Below are 13,764 nucleotides of genomic sequence, written 5' to 3' on the forward strand. Positions count from 1 at the left end.
ACTATTGTCTCAGGAACTTCATTATTCCTGACCAGCAGATTATCTGACAGTCAGCAGTGTTTGTAGGACTATCCTAAGGCCAGAAGATTTGAGAATCATTGACAGATAATTTGTAAGAACAATAGCACTGGAAGGCCAGAGGTCCTCAGAATCACTGCTATAGCTCTCCTAGAAGCTGTATCCCCTTCAACCTTGAACAAGGGCCTTAGAACCTCTCCATGGGCTAGATGATCTCTAAGGTCCCTTTCAGTTCTAGATTCTGACGTTCTGACCCTTGCATTTTTCAGGGGTCGGCAGCAAGAGGGATGTGGTCTTTCTCATTGATGGTTCCCAAAAAACTGTGCAAGAGTTCTCTTACATTCGTGCCTTGATCGAGAGTCTCATTGAGGAATTGGATGTGGGTTTTGACACCACCCGAGTGGCTGTGATCCAGTTCAGTGAGGATCCCAGGGTTGAGTTTTTGCTGAACGCCTACACCAGCAAAGATGAAGTGCAGAATGCAGTGCGGAGGCTGCGTCCCAAAGGTGGCCGGCAGATCAACGTGGGCAGTGCACTGGACTACGTGTCCAAGAACATCTTCCGGAGGCCCCTGGGGAGCCGCATCGAAGAGGGAGTGCCTCAGTTTCTCGTGCTGGTCTCTTCTGGGAATTCCGATGATGAGGTGGATGACTCTGCTCTGCAGATTAAGCAGTCGGGTGTGGCCCCTTTCACTGTGAGCCGGGATGCCGATCCTGAGGAATTGATCAAGATTGCGCTGAGTCCCGAGTACGTGTTTTCAGTGAGCACCTTTAGAGAGCTGCCAAGCCTGGAACAGAAGCTCCTGAACCCCATTACCACTTTGACCTCAGACCAGATAGAGAACATCCTGTCTCGAACACAGTACCGACCCTCAGGTGAGATGCTTCTGGGAGAGATTGAAACAGGCACTAGACAGAATGTAGATGAATGATAGGGAAAGGGGCAGTGAGGCCTTGGGGACTCAGATGACTGGGTTCAAATCTTTACATTGGCAATATTTTCACCTCCCTTGTTCTTAGTTTACTCACTTTTAAATTTAGAGATTCTCTGAGAGCCTTCTTCTTCCAGCTCTGTGATTGATAAAAGGAATCTATGCAGTAATATTCTGGTTATTTTTTAAGCTTTGGTTTCCTTCTCTGTAGAATAGGAATAAGACAGATACCTACTACCCAAGGTTTCTATAAAAGAAATTGAGCATTTGAGAGCCTTGTTTGGGGGAAGGGTGGTGGTAACAAAGAAGAAATATGCTTTAAGTTCAAAATTTAAAAATAGTTCATGACTTCAGTTGAACCCCCTGGTGTCTCCTGAAGGCAGGATTTCTCTTTTTGAAGGTGATTTATAGTTAAAGTCCTCCAAGAGAGCCAAAGAGACAGTGTAGTATAGTGATGAGGGAGACTGCCTTGCAGCCAGAAGATTCCCTCTTTAAATCTCACTTCTGACACATTCTGGCTATGTGCCCCAGGCAGCTCCCTAAGAATATACTTTGTGGAGAAGGTGCTATCTTGCTTTAGAAGAAGGCATTTCTTCTCTTGGCAGGTTCCAATATCCATGAAGTCCCAGATCTAGTCCTGATCCCTCTGCCTAGAATCCCAAGGAAGTGAACCCAACATTCAAAGACCATTGGGGGGGTCTGGTTGGCTATTCAAGAGAGATATACTCATTTTTCTTGTTTTCCTTCTTTCCCTAGTTGTAGGAAGTGATGCCGCTGACATCATCTTCCTCATTGACTCTTCTGACAACGTCAGGCAGGAAGGACTTGCCCACATTAGAGATTTCATCAGCAACATCGTTCGGAAGCTCAATATTGGCCCCAACAGAGTTAGGATTGGGGTGCTGCAGTTTAGCAATGATGTCTTCCCAGAGTTCTACTTGAAGACTCATAAATCCCAAGCTTCTGTATTGGATGCCATTCGGCGCCTGAGGTTCCGCGGGGGTTCCCCACTGAACACTGGCAAGGCTTTGGATTTTGTGGCCAAAAACTTTTTTGTGAAGTCAGCCGGAAGCAGAATAGAAGATGGGGTTCCTCAGCACCTTGTCCTGTTTCTTGGAGGAAAATCCCAGGATGACGTCTCTAGATCTTCTAGAGTGATTGGCTCAGCCGGGATTGTCAGCGTAGGAGTGGGCGCCCGAAATGTTGACAGAACTGAGCTGAAGACAATCACTAATAATGAGAGGCTTGTCTTCACCGTCAGAGACTTTAGGGACCTTCGAAATATTGAAAACCAAGTCATAAATTCATTTGGACCCTCCGGAGTGACTCCAACACCTCCAGGTCCATTTCCTCCTTCAACCCCAGGTAAATACATTACTATCTCTGCCTACAGATTGTGTTACTGTATTTGAACAGATTACTGATACTTTTTGTTACACTCTTTGTTATTCGTGGTCATGTGTATTCCCTAGATAATTCCAAAATTGCCTTTCTCAGGACAATATTCTTCCTAAAATCAGAACCAGGATGAGCTCAGATAATGTATTTACCCTGAAACAGTCTGGGAAAACATTTATTTGTTAAGCATCATTTACAAGCCAGATACACTGCTAGACATAGGGTATATAATACCAAAAATGAAAGGCTCTTCCCTTGAGGAGTGTATATTCTCTTGAAAACTAGGACAGACTGCTCCTTCTCCCTTCCTGTGTCCTATAGCCTCCCGCGGATGACAGCTATCTCTTTTAGTTTTTCTTCTTATCTTAGAGATGTCCCTGAAAATGAGATTAGATTATAGGAAACAGGAATAAAAATCCATGGGAAGAAATACACAGAGAACAACATAGTCCTGTCAAGTCACTGTCTTTCTCTGTTGCTTTCAGTTAAGTCTTACATAACCATGAATTAGGAATTTCCAGTGGGCACACTCAGAAAATATCTCTTGATAAAATTTAACCATAGGAGTAGAAGTGGAAAAGATTTTGCTTGAATCCCAGCTTTGCACACCCTAGCTGTATGATCTTGGGCAAATCACTTTCCTTGTCCAGGCCTTAGTTTTCCCAATTTTGAAATGAAGGGATTGAACTAGATTAACTTTGAAGATCCTTTTTGGTTCCAAAGTGATTGTCCTGGTCTGGATCACTCTTATCCCATTAAGATTCTTAGGTGTTTGTGTATGTGTGTGTGTGTGTGTGTGTGTGTGTGTGTGTGTGTGTGTTGGTGGTGGTGGTGGTGAATCCTCTTATTTCTGGAGCTATTTTCAACCCCTTCCTGTTCCCAGACTTCACTTCCCTCATTTTTATTCCCAAGTACTCCAGGAAGCTTGTTTGGCTGAAGTTTCCATCATATTCCATTTTTAATTACTCTAATTAAAGATATCATGGTGTTAAGGATAGAGTTGTCCTTAAACTCAGTAAAACCTGGCTTAAAATCCTGAAATAGAATGGTTATTAGGGTCAGGGTCCTAGATGTCTGGGCAAGTAACTTAATCTCTTGATGTCCCCTGTAAGTTGCAGAGTAGGGGCTGATCTGCATAGTGAAGAGGCAATGTCTTTTGGGAGTTCTCTAGGCCAATGAAATTTTAGGGCTAGTCCCCAAACCAAGCAAAACCCCAAACCCCAGTGGAAACAAAATACAGCCCCATTTACTATTAAATACAGGAACCACAACTTAACACAAGGGTTCCTTTTATTGGAGAGGGAGACATCGTTTCCCTTTTTATAGGTTCCTTTTAATATTTATGATGAACATGCATATTTTACAATGCACTGTGGACTTTCAATGAGTTTTTCTACCATTTTGCTTCTTTTTACTGTGGGAATAATAATAGATTCATTTTCTGGTTTTGTATTACTTCAGTGGCAAAGAAAGCCGACATTGTCTTCCTGTTGGATGGCTCCATCAACTTCAAAAGAGATAACTTCCAAGAAGTTCTCCGTTTTGTCTCGGGGATAGTGGACACCATTTATGAAGGTGGAGACTCCATCCAGGTGGGCTTGGTCCAATACAACTCAGACCCCACTGATGAATTCTTCCTCAAGGACTACTCCACCAAAGAAGAGATCATTGACGCCATTAACAAAGTTGTCTACAAAGGTGGGAGGGAAGCCAACACCTTTGTGGGCCTTGAGCACCTCAGGAAGAACCACTTCGTGTCCGAGGCTGGCAGTAGGATTGACCAGCGGATCCCTCAGATCGCCTTTGTGATCACCGGAGGAAGCTCTGTGGAAGATACTGAGGAAGCTACCCGGGCCCTGTCCCAGAAAGGTGTCAAGGTGTTTGCTGTTGGAGTGAAGAACATTGACTTGAGGGAAGTGTCAAGGATCGCTTCCAACAGTGCCATAGCTTTCAGAGTGAGCAACGTCCAGGAACTGTCAGAATTGAGCGAGCAAGTGCTGGAAACTCTGCATGACGCGATGCATGAGACTCTCTGTCCCGGCATGCCAGATGTCTCCAGAGGTACTGATTATTATGTGCATGAGATTATGGGAAGAGTTTTGGAATTGGAGTCATCCAAATTTGGATCTGGGGTCCAATTCCAGCTCAATTTCTTGTATGACTTTGGACAAATTTCTTTGTTCTGGGAATTGTCCTAGATGGTTCTCTGGTCCCTCCCAGTTTCCTTAGAAAGTGGCAAATGAGTTAATCACTCCCATCCCTAAAGATGTAAGCAGATTCCTTCCAAAGGTTCCTTGGCTATCCAGTGTGATTTTCACTTGCTCTATCTTAACGTCATTTATGGTGTTAAATACCATGCTGGTAACCTGGCTTGAACTATGACTTGACTTTTGTTTTCATGGGAATAGAACAATCGAAACAACCAGCTTTTATTAAGTACCTAGTATGTGCTAGACACTGGGGATGTAAAAAAAAGTCCATGCTCTCAAAAAGCTTGCCATTTAGTGGGGGCAAGATAACATGCATACAATCAATCTATCACCAGACCTTAACTAAGCACCTACTATGTGCTAGGAACTATGCTAGGCATTGGGACAAAGACAAAGAAACCCCCATCCCTGAACTCAAGAAGCTTACATTTGATTGAAAAAGATAACATAAGTATAAAATAGTTCTAACTTCTCTTGTCATTCAAGAGTAGGTTCCTTTCCCTTAATTTTTAATTTCCCAGGATCTCTCAATCTCTCTCTCTCTCTCTCTCTCTCTCTCTCTCTCTCTCTCTCTCTCCAGAGAGAGAGAAAGTGTACACAGCCATAATTAGGCTGATTTGTCTCTTTAGGTTCTGTTTAACTGAAATATGAGTCTAGGACTCAGATCCAAAAGACGCCATTTAGATTATAATTAATATCGGCCAATATGGTTTCATAATATGTTAGACTTGGTACCCTGGTGGCCAATGCTTGCCATAAGTAATTTCCCCCACCCCAACACAATTTCCCTTCTCCCCTCTCTCTCCCCAGAACCCAGAGACACTGGCTACAGGAAACCGCCCCCCCCACTTTATTTCTCCCTCTTTTATTTCATTGATGATTAGAAGCAGTGCAGTATAGGAGACAGAACCTGGGCTCAGAGACCGGAAGATGTGGCTTAAGACTCACTGTCTGGCTCATACTGGCTCTGTGACTCTGGCTAAGTCATTTAATTTGTCTGTGCCTAGAGAAGGTTTGTCTTGTTGGGAGTTTCCCTCATGCCAATGAAACCATGGCATCCCCTTGGATTTGGGCACTTCCCTACCAAAATGGTGGCTTGCCAGAGTCCTTGGGCTTCTTGCTGGAGATCAGTCTTGCCGTGAGTTCACCCAGCTTGACATGGCTTTTGGTTCCCAGAGTGCAGCCTGGATGTGATTCTTGGCTTCGACGGCTCCCGAGACCAGAACGTGTTTGTGTCCCAGAGGGGCTTGGAATCCAAGGTGGATGCTGTCCTGAACCGCATCACCCAGCTCCAGCGGATCAGCTGCACGGGCAGCCAGGAGCCCACCGTGCGGGTGGCAGCTGTGGCCTACACCCCTTCGGGCCCTGTGGAAGGCTTCGACTTCTCCGAGTACCAGCCTGACCTGTTTGAGAAGTTCCAGACCATGCGCAATCAGCACCCTTACCTTTTGACGGCGGATACACTGAAAGCGTATCAGAATAAATTCAGGAGCTCCTCGCCGGGCAGTGTGAAGGTAAGAACGAGCGTGGCTTTCCATCCTTTCAGAGATGTCCGTGCACAGTGGGAATGGAGATGAGAGGCAATGCCATGTAGTGAGGAGGGGCCTGGATTTGGAGTCGCAGGAACCGAGTTCGGATCTGGCTTTGTCACTACCTGTGTGATCTTAAGGAAGTCACTCTTCCCACACCCCTGGGTTTCAGTTTCTTCCTCTGTAATGATGAGAAAGTTTGTAAAATCCCCTTCTTTCTCAGGATCCTCAAATACCTTGGGGAATGGGCAGGAGGTTCTTGAAGGAGGGTCCCTCTGAAAACCTATATAATGATCTTTGACTTCAGAAGAATGCATGCACCTTTGTATTGTTTAATCATTTTTCAGTTATGTCTGACTCTTCATTATTCCATTTGGGGTTTTCTTGGCAGAGTTTCTGGAGGGGTTTGCCATTTTCTTGCCCGGAGTCATTCAGTTAGCAAGTGTCTGAGGCTGGATTTGAACTATGAAGTTGGGTCTCCCTGACTCCAGACACTTTCAGACCGAGAGCTGGTCTCAGGGGCCATCTAAATGCTAGATTTCCCAGATGAGGAAACTGAGCCAGCAAAGGAGATGACTTTCCCATGTGACTATTAAGCCACAGAGATGGGATTTGCAGCCAGGTTCTCTGACTCCACTTAGTGCTGTACCTGCTGTAAGCAATGGGGCAACAGCTTGGGTTCTGGACTCAGAGAGTTAGGGTTCAAATCCTGCTATGCTTAGGAGGATGCTAGATCTCAAAGGAAAGACTCCCAAGTACTCTGGTAGTGAGCTAAGCCAGGGCTTGGACTGTTTGTCACATTCCTTGTTGTGGGTTATAGGGAGGGGAGGAGATTCTAGTTTCTGCAATGAATTATCAACTTACTCCAATCCATTTGTGTCCTCCCTTTTTTTTAAAGTTTGATTTTGATTTCATAAATGAACCATAAAAGAGCACATGAGGCATGTCTGTTTCCTTACTATAAGCTCATGATACGTATAAATGAAGTTTTCTCCCTTTTAAAAGAAATGGGTGATCAGTTTCTATTATTGGAATTGTTCAGTGCTGTGCTCTGCAGGCACGTTTGTAAATTGACCTGAAGATCCCCTTTTGTTGAGAATTCTGGGAGGCTTGACATTTCCCCATTTTCTTTTTTCCAAGGTGGTTATTCATTTTACTGATGGGGTAGATGGCAGCCTGGCTGACTTACAAAAAGCATCTGCTGAATTGCAAGAAGAAGGCAAGTATAATAGTTTGCTAAAAATAGATTTGGATAATGGTGGAAGAAAACCTAAACTTGGAAACACGATCACCATCTTTAAGTATCCAAAGGGTTCTCTGGCATGAGAGACCACTGATACAAAAGCATGGAGGGGAAATGGTAGGAAATGGTTTGTCATGTGGGAGGGGTTAGCTAGCAATCCCATTTGACTTGAATGAAGAGAAGGGGAAAGGATTAAACATGTTCTGTGTGGATAAAAATTTAGAAGCCCATCAATTTAGGTTTGACCTTAGAAGGAGAGTTCCCTGAGAATAGCATGGGCTCTTCCAAATGGAGGTCTTTGAGCAGAGGCTACCTAGCCATAGCAGGTTTCCAGAGAGGAGTCTTGTTTTCTACACCTGTAAAATTAGGGGGATTCCCTAGTTGTTGGACCTTTCCATGGGGGTCCCTTCCACCTCTGAGGTTGTTAGAGTGTCAGAGGGAAGGGTCCCAATGTCCAGATTCATGTCTTTACTCATTCCTTTGCCTTCTCTATGAAGAAGTTACAGGATGTTAGTCACAACTAACTCTTACTACATATGGCAGTGATTCCCTGACACTTCTTAGGAGTATTAAGGGGAAGTAGTTTGGAATGGTAGAAGCTTTTGATTAAGAGGAGATGGGTTCCAATCTCACCTCTGCTATATATTGTCTGGGTGATCTTGTGTCAGCCATTTAACCTGCTGGGTATTAGTTTTTTCCTCTGTAAAATGGGAGGGAGATTGGTCTAGGTTTGAACTTCCTGTGAACTACTATGAATTCTTATGATCTGAGCTCCTATGAACCCATTCTATCATTTGTGGCCAAAGCCTTTTCTCAAATGTTCATTCTCATGATCCTGTTTCCCATTTTCTCCCCCCAGGTGTGAAGGCCCTGATCTTCATTGGTCTTGAACGAGTTGCCAACTATGACAATGTGATGCAGCTGGAGTTTGGTCGTGGCTTCACTTACAATCGGCCCTTGACAGTGAATTTGATGGATCTGGACTATGAGCTGGCAGAACAACTTGTAAGTCTGGATTATTTTTACTCAATGGATGAATTTGGGAGAAACAGTGTTTGGTTTGCAAGTGTCAGTGATCTGAGTTGGAGATGGAAGCATTTAACACAGATGGCGCAATGGTAGGTTATCTGCTTGAAGCTTGTCTTGGTATTGTAGCTATTGGTGGATCCCAAAATGGCACTATGGATGGGACAAGAGCCAGAAAAAAAGGGAACAGGCTCTCCACAGTTGTGTGTGTTGAAATCACAGCCCTCCATTCCTTTTGATGACTGAACCCATCTTCAGTTCATTATTGGAATAGGAGAACTTGCCCAAGATCACCTAGATATAGGTGACAGAGCCTAGATTTGAACCCAGGGTACAAGATCAAAGCATCATAACTTTGGAAGGGACCTCAGAGGATATCTAATCTGATCCCTTCCTCTACAATTTATAGAACCAGAAAATGAGTTCCGAGAGGACAAATGATTGACTCATGGAATACAGCTAATAAGTGGGAAAGGTGGGATCCTTCTTTGAGAAAGGACCTGTGAATTCATGTGTTTGTATAGCATTGAAACTGGTTATGGTGATGTAGTAGTACTAAGAATTATTAAGCCACTCACTTCGCCTTAATTTACCATTGAAACACATGTACCTTTCCATCTGACCCAGATGTACACAGTTTTTCCCAACTCCCACCTGAAAGTCCTATTCCTCTTAGAAAGAGAGTGGAGTAAGCAGCAGGGAGGTTTGGGGAATTATCTATGTTTTTTTTCCTTGGCTTGGGCTGTCTCTCACTGCTCTCTTTCATTTCCACAGGATAGCATTGCTGAGAGAGCATGCTGTGGTGTGCCCTGCAAATGTTCTGGACAGAGAGGAGACCGAGGACCTCTGGGCAGTCTTGGGCCAAAGGTAGCATCTGAGATTTGATTTATTTCAGAAAACTGAAATTAAATTTTAGAAACATTACATCAGCATATTTGAGCAGAATTTTTCTTATCGTTTAGCCCAGGATTAAGGAGGAGTGAGTAAACTGTTCCCATTTCACAGCAGAGGACAATGAGATATTGCCAAGACTGAGTTGATTAAAGGTCATGGGTGGAGATGGGATGGGACCAAAAATCTCACCAAGTTGCCTTTTCCTTTAATATATGCTGACTCTTTTCAATAACAGCAACAGAAAACACAGTTGCTTACCAGCTTCTCTTAACTAAACACAAGCATATTCCCATTGGTTGATGTCTTAAGTCCCATTCATTTATTTGCACTATTAGTAGGCTCAGGAGCAAAAAGGTGAAACCTTCCTATGCTTCATTTTGTGCCCTTCTGAGACTAGCTCCTAAGCATCAGGATATCTGGCATGGGGAGTTTAGTGATAGAAATATTAGTAGCATTAATAGCCAAAAAGTATTAATAGTATTAGCATTAGTAGCCTTAACAGTAGAAAGAACAACTCTGATCCATTCAATGTCTGGAAAAACAAACATACATGTAGAAGGAAATCTGAAGTCATGCTCACAGAATTAATGATATTCCCTGAAATTCAGGAGAATCACTGGGGAATTGGAATTGATAGTGGAAACTTTGATGGCAAAGTATTCTATGAGTGAACACATATCCTTGCTTTTTAGGGTATGCCTGGAGAAGATGGCTATCGAGGTTATCCTGGGGATGAAGGTGGACCAGTAAGTAACATTTTTTTTATTTTACATTCCTCTTTCCATCTTGCTCCCTCCCTAACATCTTGTGGTTCAGGAGTAAGATATATATTCCTATATCTATATATATCTATCCATCCATCTATCAAATTAAACCTAGATCATCTCTTCTTTGTTTAATTAAAGCTCTTTATTTTCAAAATATATACATAGATAATTTTCAACATTCCCCCCTACAAAATCCTGTGTTCTAATTTTTTCCCTCCCTTTCCCCAATCCCCTCTTCATTTGGCAAGTGATCCCATATATGTTAAACATGTGAAATTCCTCTATACATATTTCCATAGATTAAATCAGCTCTTCTTTCTGAAAATGTGTGCTGCTTTGTAATCCCTTATAGTTTTCCTCACTCTAATCTTGACATTGTTGTTCAGATCACAGCAGCCTTTGTAAAGCAAAATAAAGCACAGCATTCAGATGTTCTTCACTCATATGCACTTCATATAACATTTCTAAGATAAGACGTTCTTGACCCAGTGAAATAGACTTGGTAACTAAGAGGAGACTGTCAATTCCTTGAGGGCAGAGACTGTGACTTTTTATTTTTGTGTTCCCAATAACTGGCCCAGTGCCTTGATTATAACACATGTGCATCTTAGCACAGTGCTTGGCACATAGTGTTCAACTGGTTTAAAACCAGTCACTTGGTGCATTCTTAAAGGAAGTTTTTAATAAAAATTTGTTGAGTTGAGATATATTGTATTGACTATGAAGATTACTATTAGAAAAATCATGGTATGGTAACATGATGATAATAATAATAACTGATCCTTATATACTATTTTTAAAGGCTAGTTGCAAAGCACTTTGCATACAAATCCCATTTGGTATTACTTGTGGTCCTGAACTATACATTCCCATGGAGCAAGTTCAGTCTTGGATTGTCACTAAATATTTGTCTTAGGCTTATGTCTCCACCCAGAGCTGAGAGACTGTGGTTCATGCTTAGATCTCAACTTAAAAGGAAAGGAGCCTTCAGCTCCTATGCAAGTACTTGGGCTAACAAAGCACAGAATATCAGTCACATTTTTATTTAACTTGGAAAAAATGCAAAAGATTTCTATCCAACCCATAAGCAGTTATAAATAAATGAGGAAGATAGTCTAACCAACACATATTTCTTCTTTTTTCCAAAGGGTGAACGTGGACCTCCTGGTGTGAATGGTACTCAAGGTTTCCAAGGATGCCCAGGCCAGAGAGGAACAAAGGTATCTTGTGAATGGATGATTGAGTGAGGTCTGGGTAATGTGAAGAACAACTATAGGCCAGAAAAGTGATTTTATCAGCATTTGGAGGAAGGAGAATATTTTTGTTTATGAGAATTTAGGGGAGGAAAAATTCATTTCTTGTAAAGAGGAAGGAAGATTTGAGAAGCTTTCTGTGAATTAGTTAAATGAGCTAGTACCTCTTTGGAGCAATTACAGTTTAAATTTGGTAGGGAAAAGAAAACCTTTTCATAATTTTAAAAATACCATAGCCTCGAAATCAGAATGTAGTTTATTAATCACTCACATTTATCATCATCATCATCATCATCATCATAATCATCATCATCAATCATTCTAGCACATAGATAGGATTTCTAGGTCTGTAGAACACTTTACATGGTCTTTTAATTATGTAGTGAAAATAGTATTATTCTTATTTCATGAATGAGAAAGTTGAGGCTGTGATTTGCCAGGTAGACAGCCAATAAACATCAGACATGTGGTTGAAATCTAAATCTGGTGCTCTTTCCATTAATCCACTCAGGGTATCCTCTAGTTAGTTCTTATTACTGCCTATATGTGAGTCACCATTCTGTGTATTTGAAAAATGGCATATGTTGAAGGATTACTAATTTATGTTTGCTTTATTTTTTAGGGTTCCCGGGGATTCCCAGGAGAAAAGGTATTTTAAAAAATTGTTGTCTTTCAATTTTTAAAAATTGTTGTCTTTGAATTTTATTTTAGATTAATGGATTCATTTGCCTATCTCTATATATGATTCTCCTTTATGTTTTCTTTCCTAGGGTGAATTGGGAGAGATAGGGCTGGATGGACTAAATGGTGAAGAAGTAAGAGCTTTCAAAACTATTTGTACTTTAAAATAATAATAAAAAAAACCACTTTGACTTTCAAAATCATTGATCACACTTCTTTGATCAAGGTTGTAGAAAAGAGACCCTTTATGACATTTTCCAAAAACTTATTTTTCAGGGAGACAAAGGATTGCCAGGTTCTTCTGGAGAGAGAGGAAGTGCTGGCAGACGGGTAGGTCATTTTTTTTTCTACTGTTGCTAAATACAATAGTTTTTCTTACAAGGAATTTTTATTTTGATCTATTATCAAAAGAATGTATTCTAGCAGCAGGGCCAGAGCCGTTCCCTTGTTGGATAGGATTGTCTCATGGAGAAAGGATTAGCTTTGTGCTGTTTGGTTCTCAAGAGCATAACTGGATTCTGTTAAGCTCTCTAAAAGCAAAAATGCCAATTGTGCCCTGGGGAGAACAACTAGGCACCTCGGATAGAAGCTTCAAAGAAATATATTTAGGCTCAATGTCAAGAAAATTTTCTTAGTGATTGGAGCTGTCCAAATGTGGCAGCAAGGGATTGCCCATCACAGGAGCCCTTTCCAACAAAGATTGGCTGACCATTTGGTAATGTTGGGGAGGCAATTTTTGGTCATGTACACAATGGACTAGATGGTATCACTGGTCCCATCCAGTTCTAGGAGTTTGTGATTCTGTTTGCTGATAAAATGGTAACTTTTTGATTGTTTGCCTGTGTATCATTGCCATTTCTAAGCTGAATCCCATCACTCTAAGAATGGGGTACTGGTTTTGGAAACATTTATGAGCTTCATTGTGTTTTTGTCTTATTGTGTTTTTATCTTAGGGAGACAGAGGTCCTAAAGGAGAGAAAGGAGAGAGAGGAGACATGGGAATTCGTGGTGATCCGGTAAAGAGAATTCTCTATTGAATTGTTCAAGAGGAAGGGGAAGAGAATAAAATTTATATAGCACCTATTATGTGCTAAGCACTGACTTTGCAAAGATGATCTCATTTGATTATTTGTTCAGTGCCAAATCAAGGGCGGGGCGGGGGGGGCTGTGAGAAAGACTGGGAAGGAAATGAAATCATTCCCTAATTGAAATAGCAAGAAATGTTTGGCTAAAAAGAACCCAGTCACCCCTTTGCAGAAATTTGCCTTTGCACCATAGAGAGGCCGACTTATTCCTCTCTCACTTTAGAACATTGCCACTGGAAGGAAGGGTTTGTCCTGAATGGGTTTCTTGCTCTCCATTGGTTCGTTTTCTTGTGTGGCATTTCAACTCAATAAAGAAATTACCAGATTAATTCCATTTTAGGCTGACTCACTATCTCCCATTATAACTGACCCTGGAGTGGGCCACGATACTGCAATGATGGAGGATATGCTCATTTTGTAGTAGCTTGTAGCATCTTCTTCATTATGAGAGAAACCCTGCTGTTGGCAGTCTGTGAATGACTTTAGGTTTGGTGCCATGGAGCTTCTGGGCAACCCCAGAATAAATCGGATGCCATGGTTTTGGTGGGCCGTTGTGGGTTGAGGTGATTTGAAAGTTTTCTCCCTCCAAGAAGTCATATCTGCCCACCCTTTAAAATTCCCATCCTGTTCATTCAGCAACAATCCAACATTGGTCATGTGGTCCAGCCATTAATTAATTGGGGTAATTCTAATACTGTTATACCACATTTTCTCATTGTTGTTGTTGTT

At 41.9% G+C, this 13,764-nt stretch overlaps 1 protein-coding gene across 7 annotated transcripts in view; it reads left to right on the forward strand.

Annotated features, from left to right (window-relative positions):
- Positions 1–13,764, forward strand: part of COL6A3 (collagen type VI alpha 3 chain) — an 84,968-nt gene that overhangs the window by 39,152 nt on the left and 32,052 nt on the right. For all 7 annotated transcript variants that reach the window (XM_023503808.2, XM_031968242.1, XM_031968243.1 and 4 more), the window contains 13 exons: positions 288–893; positions 1,706–2,314; positions 3,809–4,408; positions 5,734–6,071; positions 7,227–7,305; positions 8,189–8,334; positions 9,130–9,222; positions 9,942–9,995; positions 11,165–11,236; positions 11,892–11,918; positions 12,040–12,084; positions 12,227–12,280; positions 12,904–12,966. In XM_023503808.2, coding sequence (XP_023359576.2) covers positions 288–893; positions 1,706–2,314; positions 3,809–4,408; positions 5,734–6,071; positions 7,227–7,305; positions 8,189–8,334; positions 9,130–9,222; positions 9,942–9,995; positions 11,165–11,236; positions 11,892–11,918; positions 12,040–12,084; positions 12,227–12,280; positions 12,904–12,966 — 2,786 coding nt within the window. The remainder of the gene's footprint in view (positions 1–287; positions 894–1,705; positions 2,315–3,808; positions 4,409–5,733; positions 6,072–7,226; positions 7,306–8,188; positions 8,335–9,129; positions 9,223–9,941; positions 9,996–11,164; positions 11,237–11,891; positions 11,919–12,039; positions 12,085–12,226; positions 12,281–12,903; positions 12,967–13,764) is intronic.

The sequence above is a fragment of the Sarcophilus harrisii genome, chromosome 4 (assembly GCF_902635505.1).
Source record: "Sarcophilus harrisii chromosome 4, mSarHar1.11, whole genome shotgun sequence".
Taxonomy (NCBI): Eukaryota; Metazoa; Chordata; class Mammalia; order Dasyuromorphia; family Dasyuridae; genus Sarcophilus; species Sarcophilus harrisii.